Source organism: Telmatherina bonti, assembly GCF_933228915.1.
Source record: "Telmatherina bonti genome assembly, chromosome: 17".
NCBI lineage: Eukaryota > Metazoa > Chordata > Actinopteri > Atheriniformes > Telmatherinidae > Telmatherina > Telmatherina bonti.
In genome coordinates this window covers 11,051,289-11,062,275 of record NC_136615.1, presented here as the reverse complement: position 1 = coordinate 11,062,275, position 10,987 = coordinate 11,051,289, and the positions used below count along the sequence as shown (strand labels likewise).

General features: G+C 38.7%; 1 protein-coding gene across 1 annotated transcript in view; it reads right to left on the bottom strand.

Annotated features, from left to right (window-relative positions):
* Positions 1-10,465, bottom strand: part of LOC306767924 (TNF receptor-associated factor 2-like) — a gene marked incomplete at both ends in the record, with an annotated part of 12,929 nt that extends 2,464 nt beyond the window's left edge. The window contains 7 exons of the mRNA XM_079256094.1: positions 2,093-2,659; positions 3,653-3,727; positions 4,461-4,535; positions 4,645-4,806; positions 6,913-7,011; positions 7,869-7,947; positions 10,278-10,465. Of these exons, the coding sequence (XP_079112220.1) occupies positions 2,093-2,659; positions 3,653-3,727; positions 4,461-4,535; positions 4,645-4,806; positions 6,913-7,011; positions 7,869-7,947; positions 10,278-10,465 (1,245 nt within the window). The remainder of the gene's footprint in view (positions 1-2,092; positions 2,660-3,652; positions 3,728-4,460; positions 4,536-4,644; positions 4,807-6,912; positions 7,012-7,868; positions 7,948-10,277) is intronic.
* Between the last annotated feature and the right edge of the window lie 522 nt (positions 10,466-10,987).

Here is a 10,987-nt window from a genome sequence, read left to right as displayed (position 1 = left end):
ACACTGTTTTGTAACTGGGAGATTCATGGCAAAATGTCATATGGCTGTTTCAATAAACCACAGCAATGTCAATAATCATCTGGATTGACACAATTCCTTAATCTCCAAGTGAGTTATGTGCAAATCCAACAAGAAAACTCCAACATGTTTGTTTATTATACCATAATTTCCGGGCTGGCAGCCGATACTGTTTTCACACAATCTGAATCCTTCAGCTTAAACAACGATGCGGCTAGTTTATGGATTTTACTGGCTATCGAGTCATGTTGCGCTTCATGCACACACCCTCATCATGGAAATATGACGACATGCATATGATGCAGCCTTCTGGTTAAAGGTGATCAATGTAGCTGCATGCTCGGTGAAGGTGCAGCTTATATTCAAGTGCGCTATAGCCAGGAATGATGGTGATGCCCTGCAGCATCCTGAGGCTGAGAAACTGCACTTTACAACCATCTTTTCTACAGTTGCCGTTTCCTGTGCCTCGTTCAGCAAAGAAACGCAAGAGGACATTATTGGGGAAAGCAAGAGTCAACATCAGACTGACTTTTACTAACTGGAGAGAGCCTTGAGAGGAGACAGGTTGCAAGAAAGATGAATAAGCCTTCATTATGGGAACCAAAGTGTGATTAATTCAGTTGAGGAGCTTTAATATACATGCTAAGTGTATTTTACAATTAATAAATACACTTAGCATGTACATTAAAATTAATACAATTGAATTTAAATTTAACCATATATAGGGCACTCAATGAAATACCTTAAAATTAGACATTTTAACCTAAAATTGTCCTTCTGGTATTTACCAAGACTTCCACTCTGTTGTCACATTTTTTTTCTTTTTATGAAACTGTTTTAAGATGAAAATAAAAGAAAACAAAGTGATCAAAAATAGTCACTTGCCTGATAAAGGGTTAAGTCTGTACATCACCATGTTCATCTAAGTTATAGAAGTTAAGTTGATTGATAAAGTTTAAATGGAGCAACAAATGGAAATGCGGTGAAGATACAGATAAGTTCAGGGACCTAAATGGTTTTTGACCAGTTTTCTTTTTCTCAGATCACGGTGGAATTTCTCATTTTATGATCACAGCATCACCTGCAGGGGAGAGGGTTGTGATGTGAGTGGTGGCAGGAGGGTGTGGCATTCAGTAACGTTCAGCTTCCCATGTTTTAGGTCCATTTTTACGAGATTCTGTCAATTAATGTTCATATGAGCGGAGAGAAGATCACGTTACTATGCTAGGTTAACTATCGCCTGCTGATGGACATTGTCTCTCTAAAGTCAAAGACAAACTCATTAACAACAAAAAAAAATCCTAATACTTATAAGTTTGGTCTTTCCTTTTATTTATCTTTAAATCATTTGCATGGGGGACGTGGGACATATGGGGACATGTGATCTGATACCGATGCTCTGCAGGATTTTGACATTGTGAGCCATTTGGAATGTCAAAATATCTCTTTATTCATTTACTGTCTTCTCTGACACTAAACCTGAAAATGCTGTACAAAAAATCTACCTACAGGTACAAATAAAGTCACCTGAACCACCTGAACGTGCAGAGACGGGAGTGTTTTATAAGTACTGAGCAGGAAGTCTTATGATGTTAGTGCTGTTAAAGACTCAGAATCTTACATTGGCCTGTTTGACTAGATGTATATGTGTGTGAATGTGTGTGTACATGCGTTTATATAGGTGAATGCGTATGGGTGTATATGCGTATGTTTATCCAAATGTCTGGTTTTTTTTTCTCTCTCTCTATCTCTCTTTTCCTCTCTCTCTATGAGGTGTTTTCTTTCTCTTTCCCTTTGTCTTTCTGTCTCTCTTCTATCTTCTCCGGTCAGGTCCAGCAGTAGAAACTCCGCATTATAATCATACAAAATAAATAAATAAAATAAGAATCCAGAAAATCAAGGGGATCATCATACCAGTAATGCTCCCCTTGGCAAAGTAAATTTTCTCAGCAGAACACAGCATCCAGATCATCATTCTGCTGCTTAAATGCTGGACAAGACACACACATACACACACACAAAAAAAAAAAAAAAAAATCTAAAACTCAGGTGAAGTTATGGCTCAGTTTCGTACCTTATTACTCAGAGCCTCGATCTTGTCCTGGTCCAGTTTATGCTGCCGGTTGCTGGCCTCCATGGTGGTGGCAAACCGCTCCACCTCTCTGTTCAGGACACACACCACATTCTCAAACGTGCCGGCTTTAACCTCAAGTTCAGTGCACCTGCGGCCCAGCTCAGCCACCTTGGTCTTCTCGCTGTGGAGCTGCAGCTCCAACGCTGCGCCCACCGAGCTGGGTAAGGGTGTGAAGGAGGTAGACACAGAGAGAGTGGGAGGGAGAGTGGGAGGAGGAGGGAGAGGAACTGAAACGGGTGGACCAGGGGGGCCGGAGCTGGAGGATGTGGAGGAGGCGGCAGCTCCCTGCACGGGAGGCCCAGAGGAGGTGGTGCTGAGCAGGGAGACTCTGGCCTCGAGTTCCCTGAGGGATTGTTGCAGTTCTACCAGTTTGTGTCCGGCTGTTTCCAGGCCCTGGGGCTGCAGACCCTCCATGCTCACTTTCATACCCATGATGTAGTGCAGCAGCAGGTTGAGGTGCTCGTAAGCAAAGGCGCGCTCGTGGTCATGAATCTTCTCCTTTTCAACCTACAAACAGGAAATGGAGCAAAAATGAACTCTTTATGAATCTTATCAGAGAATGCAGCGTTGAATATTAGATCTTACTGTATGTAGAACTGCCCACAGCAACCCAAAGGAAATGTTGAGGAAACATTTAGAAGCCCATAGAACTCACTTCCATGATTGTAGCTTCAATTAGACCCAGATAGGGAAAAAATGTATTTGCCCAAATGTGCATTTTTGTTTGGCTCATTTTGGCTTTGATTTGCTGAGGTGACTAAATGTTAGTCTGGCTGCCGAACCCGTCACATGTCCACCACAAGGAAACTTAAATAATCTATGTGCAGGCGGGTGTCCTGCTTCAAGGCCACGTTGGGCCTACAGAATATTTACATGTCCAGGCTAACAGCTAACATCTGGATCCTACGCGGCCTGCAGGAGACCTGCCATAATCCAAGCAAGGCTGGAAAGTGACATCTGGCTCACACAACACTTGCAGAAATGCCATTCCTGAGCCAAAAGTGCCAAAAGTAGCCCAGTTTGGCCCAAACATGCCTGCTATCTGGGAAGCGTCTGATAAACTAGGTTTCCATGCTTTCACATTCAAAATATGTTTTTTGTTTGTTTGTTTGTTTGTTTTTTTGTTGTTGTTTTTTTTTATCATTTCAGGAGCTACGGTATATTTTGTGCACATTTGTTTTTAAATATTGTTTTAGCTTCTTTCTCATTAACTTAAAAAATCTGATCAAATGTAATGATCTGATCAAGGTTTAGAGCTACAACTGCTTCCCTGCAGAGAAATATTCATCCTGTAATTCCAACAAGTTTTTATGAATACTAATACAAAGAGAAAAATAGACATGAGGCTAGAAGAGATGCAGGACGTTCCTCCTAAAAAAGGCCAAGTCTGCTCTGATTGGTCAAAAATTGCTAAGTCTTCATTTAATAATTGTGCCAATTTAACCCACATGCTACACAACATGCAAATGTGTGTGATGGTGATGTTCTTAGGTTACTTACAGACATGTCACAGCCAACCACATGAAACCGACAGGGAGTTCGGAATTTGCTGCAGAACTTAATATGGTCCACATACTGGGAAAACAAACAAAAGGTCAATAAATGAATGGATTTTAAATTAAACCAGTCGATGTTAACAACTTTCTTTAAGTTTAAAGACTTTCTAGCGTTCTCTGTTTTGGGCAGTGGCAAATTTAAGAGATTTGGGGCCCCAGGCAAAGGTAGGCATGGGGCCCGATGGTAAATAATGCACTTTCTACTCCACTACTGTATATTATTTGGGTTGCTAACAAACAGCCAGTGTAAGAGTCTCTTTGCAGACTGAGAGGACCGTGTGTAAAGACAAGGAAGGGTTGCTTTACTTGATGGTACGAACTGATCATTTATTGTGACGAGTCATTCTTTAACTTACAGATCAACTCACTGACCGCATCACACACACACACACACACACACACACACACACACACACACACACACACACACACAGATCACATTAGGTATTAGTGCGCGGCCCTATATACCTGAAGGGGGGGGGCACCGAGACACACATAATATAATAATTATTCTGCTGACAGTTTAGTGAATGCATTTTAATCAAATACATCATTTTTGTTAGTAATAAGTCACTAAGTAATAAATAACCATATGACTGGAACTGGGAACTGGGGGCCCTAGGCAACCGCCTAGTTTTGCCTAATGGTAAGTCCGCCCCTGGTTATAGGAGGCACGAGCTGGACAGAAATATTCACTTGATCTGTGTTTCTTGCACGTTTTTCCACCTTGTCCGGTTTGTTTCCAGATTTACCTTTTCTCTGGGTATTTTCTTCTTTGCACAGCCTTCACAGATCATCGGGTACTTGGGGCAGATCTCATCATGTGCCTGAAAGAAGTGACAGTGCGTCTTTACATGCCACGCCAGCAGCTGCTGCAATCTGCCGCACCAACCCAGACGAGTCGAGTGCCCCCGGTCTAAATAAATCATTTCTAACCTTGATGTTTTTGAAGTGAAACGGCTCCTTGCAGTACTTGCAGTTGAGTGTCCTCTCCGGGCACTCTCGCTCATTATGCCGCTCCTGTTCATTGAAGCGGATTCGCTCTTTGCAGGAGGGGCAGGGGATGATCATGAACTCGCACTTTCCCTCGTGGTTCAGCTGTGAAGAGAAGAGTTTATGTTGAGATGAAGAGGCAGAACGGTATCAGTCTTAGCTGTGTACACAGAGCTCAGAACTCTGCAAACACTTGAAGCGCTTTAGATGTTTAGATTCTGATCCATCGCCATCAGGGAGACGTTTCTAAACTATTCTGCAGCGGGGCGACGGGTTTAAACAGCCTGAGTTATGAAGAACTATGTTGGGCCGCGAGAACAAGACGTCCTGCAGCTGATAACGTGGCCCCAACAGAACCCAGAGGGACACATCCAAAAATAAACAGCCTGCATGCATCGTTTCCCACAAAGACAGAATCTGAGCTCATATGTTCACTTTTCTATATTTACATCTCTGGTTTAGGACAAAAGGCACATAAATCAGTCACAATTTCACATTACAGAGTTTAACATCAGCTTTAAAGACACTTTCAGGTGTTTCTCATGTTTACTTCTTGCTGTCAGTTTAATGTATTTTACTTTTTCTGGCTGATGGATTATCTATCTTGCCTTGTCTCAGACTAACTCGTGCCTGAAATACGGCAGTCCTGCTTCCACACACACACGTCTGTTTACTATTATAATGCTTGTAAATCACTGAATGCACATCAGACATCTTGAGTACATACTGGTCACCATCAACCATGACAAAAAGAAGATGTTCCTAAATGCACAGTGAAATCCTGATGCAAACTGGTCACGCAGGCATGTAGAACCAGGTGCTAAAACGCACGTTGCAACATCTCACATTGCTTTAAAAAGATGAGGAAATGTTGCAGTGTGTCACTGCAGGCGAGTTCCAGCTCAGCACCTGAAATTACCTGGAAAGTTGCCTCCGACTTTTCCATGAAGTAAAGTGTTCTTCTTCAGGCTAGCATAACCTTTTTGATGTTACGTTAGTCAACAGCAAACTAAACATGAACTAAATGACTCATGGATGTACGGCGATGTACAGTTGTGCTCATATTTATTCATCCCCTTTCATTAAAGAAGGAAAAAAACAGCTGCCTGTAAAATAAGCTGAAATTGACTAAAGTAATAATAAATAAATATTTTATGAAAATCATGACATTATTTTCTAATTCTGGTTCAATAGAAATATTTTTTTTAAAAAGGCAAACAAATAAGATAATTTATTACATATTACATGAGTCATAAAGTAATATTTTGTTGAACAATCCTTTAATGTTTCCGCTCCAGTCAGGTGTTTTCTGTTCCTCTCAGTCAGACTTCTGCACCTGTTGACAGGTATTTTATCCCACTGTTCAACAGAAAAGTGCTCTAATTTGTCCAGGACACATTTGTTTGTTTTTTTCTTTCTTCAACTCAATTAAATGAAAAAACAGTGTTTTATATTACTAAATTATATTTTTGCACATTTTTAGTTATTGTTCCTTTTTTAAGTCTCCAGTTATTTGAGTGACTGTTGTAAATTCAGCCTTTTCTTTAATGAAAGGGGATGAATACATATGAACACAACTGTATGTTTATCTACTATGTCGACTGATAATGAGAATTTTTCATTAAGTTTTGTCAAGAAATTGACAGATCATCTACTGGTGTGTTACGTTTAATGAAAGGGGCAGGTATTACAGGATTTTTAGGAGGAGGAGTTTTAGGTTTTTAGGTTTTGTACAGTCATGTGAGAAATAAACTGTTAAACTATAACTAATAACTATAACTATACGTCTGATGCTACAGAACTAAACTAGGGGAAGGAAAGTCCTGAACAACCGTGCAGGATTTCAGTGTTTCCTTGCTCTACCACACCTGATTCAAATGAAAAGGGTCCAACACCTGATCAAGTTCTGCTCAACGACTAATTCATTTCAATGAGTGTGTTGGAGCAGGGAAACATTGAAAATCTGCAGGACTGCAGCTCTCTTGGACCTGACTTGATGACACCTAACCTGAACCCAGGAACCGACTTCACCATAAAGACGTTGTCAAAGCCGTTTTCAAACCTCATGTTAGCTGAGCAAAGCACACAAAATATAGGAACAGAGTTGTCACTGGGCACATCTGGGCACCTTGAAAATGAAAGATGTTTCACTGATGAATAAAAACTATTAGGTGACAATAAAGAAGAGCAAGTGGTAGTAGATGAGCTCACCTCGTACTCTTTAATAGTACCTTTCCAAGTACAGCTTTCATTTATACAAACAGCAGACAGGCTTTCCACCTCCCTTCGAACTGCATTGTCAGGAAAAGCCTAAAAACCAAAACACATACCGGAACATGTAACATGTAGCATGTACAATATAATACAATAATCCATTTACACTGCAAACCAGCAGGTCTGTGGAACTCATGGGAGCAAGCTGGTTAGCCCTGGATTAGTTATTCAGTTAGTTCATTCATTCATTTAGTTCGTACAAAAGAAAAAAATATATAAATACAAAAAAAAAAAAAAAAAGAAACAAAACAGGAAAAGATAATGATAATTTTGGAGCATCAAATCATAATGAAGTATGAAAAGGGGGTGGGATAAAATATTAAAGTTTAAATAAAGAGTCACCATTTTGCCAAGCGTGGAAGTGTTTTCAAGTTGATTGCTGTTCTATTATTCTCATCGCACTCAATGACATTAGCTGGTATTTATTATGAAAACACATAAAAAGTCAGGTACAAATAGTACTAAGGGAAATACCAGTAGATGGGGGTCACCAGTGTAAATAAATACACCATCACACGCTTAGTGGGGCATCACACACGATGACCGGTATGAGACTAAAAGATGTGGTGATGTTTACTATTAACACTAATCCTGATTAAAACTGTGAGATGCCACATCAATGCTTTTTTTTCTGTAGCATTAAACTGTTTTTGTTTTTTTTTCACCTACTATTTAGATTTTTTTTAAATGTATTGATGATTTATTGGTAATTTAGAAGGACAATTGTAGCATTCAGATTTTTTTGTATCAGTTTAGAGATTTCCTTCACTGCAGGGGTTCCACTGTATATTACCTGGAATTTTCTCTGATTAATTCCAAGGTATATACAGCACAACAAATATTGCTGAAAGTCTGCTTAAAAACATTCAAGTTAAAGTTTATTCCATACTCACACATCCTTGTTTCAGAATCGATGTGGGCTCCTCAAAGATATCCTCTTTAATACAAGCGTTGCATTTCTGGGGTCCATTACTGCCGTAAAACAAAAATATATGCTAATAAACTAATAAATGGTTGAGTGAAAACATCAGCTTGCAAAGATGGAGAGAAATTATAGAGTGCATTTTGTATTCATGGGTCTATACCTGAATAAAAATCCTCATTTTACACTGATTCATGCTCCATAACATATTATACTGCAATAATTTTCTTATTGCTTTACTTGCTGGGTTTAGTTTCAGATTACAACAGCATATATGAAGCCACACAGGAGAATATAAAGCAACTTAACTAATATTTAATGCAGATATGTTTTACAGTTGTGAATAGGTTCTATTTATTACAAGGTGATGAATAAAACTATTAATATTGCATAACATGGTATTCTGTCAGTTAAATGTTTAACCATGTTGTTAAGTCAAATTGTACAAATCTGTGCATTTAATTTAGAAACTGCATAGAAAAAAAACAATGTTCAGTCATTTAATACTAACAATTCACTCTTAAATAAATGTGCAGTTACTACTTTTTGCCACGTGGGGGCAGCAGAAACTACATGCAGACATATTTTGAAGTTGATTGGGCTAAATCACATCTGATTAGATTTCTAAATGAAACTAAGAAACTGCACAATCAGCTTGAAGAGCTCAGACACAAGAGGTAGCTTAAAATCCACCCAAACAATAAGTTAGACTAAGCTAATGTCTGTGTTTTTCAGGCTTCCTTTCTGGAGGTGTTTAAAGTAGAAGTAAAAATAAAGTAGAAGTCCTGCCCTGTTTTTGGATCCCCTGTGCATTTAGAACATTTAGAACAGGTTTATCTACCTGCAGTGGAGCTGAGCTGATTAAATTCAGCTGGAAAGAGGACTTCTACTTTCTACTTCTACTTTATACACCTCTGTAATCCTTTGACAGTGAAGCGCACTTGTTGCTTACAGGTGTAGATAAGTTGTTGGTTACACAAAATTGTTCAACTATTAAGTGTTTTTTGCAACCACTTGTTTCTTTACACCTCCAGCAAACACTGCTAACAAATAACTAAATACTTTTTGTCAAATGCAGTTCCAGTCTCCACTCTGTTCTGTCTCCACAACCTTCTAGGAGAAAGACGCGTCTCTTTGTTTACCAGTTAACAACATCAGTCTGCTGTATGAGCAAAGTTGGTGGAGTTTGGTGGGATTTTATAGCTTTGCTGCAGCTTTGTGTGGCTGGAGATTATGGAACAAGATTAAAACTTTCGAAACGTATAAAATTCACTTAAAAGGCAGAGTAGGACATGTTTTCCAAAAGCATTTGTAACTATATTACTATCCCCCTTTACAGCCCAATTTCAATTAATCAATTTAATGATCTAACATTGAAATAAAAAGATGTAGTCACCTGTCAAACTGACAGGACTAAAAAAACACACCTTCCAATCATTTTAACCGGCCCGCTCTATCAAATCAACCCTTAGAGTTAAAGTAATGCATGTTTGTGTGCTTTGGAAGTGTTACTTCAAGGGAAACTCGAAAAGAAAGACATTTACACTTTTGTATGTGATTATCAAAATATATAAAAATATAGCTCATTGGAACCATTTTTCCAGGATCTCCTATCCTAACTTTAATTTCTGAACCATAGTAATGCTGATTTATTCAGTAAACCAGTGGTTTCCAAACTTTTTGTGCAGATCCCCCTTTTCATCAACGACAATAATGTCGAGCGCCCCCCCCCCCCCCCATCACATGAACCGAAGAAACATACTAAGAAATGCATGTTTAGTTTTAGTGGCTGTATTGTAGGTAACTATTATTGAAACAGTGTCTGTGTTATCATCCATTCTTCTGCTTTAGTGTGAAACATTTTAAACCAGGAATCTCTGCAAACTACTTCAGGTGAGTGGAGTTTTCTATGAGACGATGCGGCTTTAGTTTGCCCTATATGATAGTTATATAGTTTATTTCTATAGTAACCTTCAGGCTTTTCTTTGTGTTGAGGATGAAACGTACCCAAGTGGTGTTGTAACTTGTTTGGCTCCATACCTCATTATATTAGATGATAATATTTTGGTACATGCAAAAGACTGTGGTCTCATTATTACCCATCATTGATTATTACTGTTACTGGTCAAGCAGGGACAGATATGCTCCATCATAGTTTTTTCTCTTTTTTTATTACTTGAAGTTTTTTTTATTACTTGAAGTCTCTCTTGTTGACTCACCATCATTTCCTATGAGTACTTTTAGAAATTTATCCAGCGTAAAAACTCCCAAGTTTTATTTAGCCTTGCCATGCCATGGGGCCCGCCCCCCAGTTTGGGAACCACTGAATTAAACTGAATTAAAATCCCATATTATGACTTTTGACCAGTAAGATCCTCACCTGACAGCCCTGTTGAAGCAATAGGAACAGAAGCGATGCCCACACTGGGCCTGAAAAGGCCGTCTGAGTATATTATGGCAGCAGTTACACAGGTGCTTGTCCTCCAGCTTGTTGCCCAGGATCTTCTTTGGGAAGCCGGGTTTATTGCTCTCCATGGACGAGGGAGGGGATGGTTCCTGTGAGGCCATGGTGTCTGTTCACACGTCACACCTGGGAACGATGCTAAAAGTCAAGATCTGGAGTTGTAACAATAACAGCCCAGTGAATCTGACTGCAGTGACCTGATGCTAAAATATAACACTTATTCATGTCTGGATATTCCCTTTTTTTCATTAATTCGTCCATAAACCAATTTGTCAGTATTAGAATCACTGAGATAGTTCAACACTAAAAAAAAATTTTGATGAAAGTATTTTTCTTCCTTAGAACAAAATATTTGTTATTTTGGCAAATTTTCAAAAACAACTTTTAATTTTTGACACAACATAGCGGTTTGTGCTATAAGGGTTACTTATCAGCAATTTCCGTAGTTTATTCAATTTCATTAACTTAATAAATAGTTTTTAAATTATGCAATTGTTGAACAAAACTTTTTTTTTTTTTTTTTTTTAAAGTAGAAGCAGCTTAGTGGACAGTTTTTAGTGAATAATTCCATCAAACTTTTATATAAACATGAGCATATTTATTTTTTTTTGTCCATTTGAGCAATC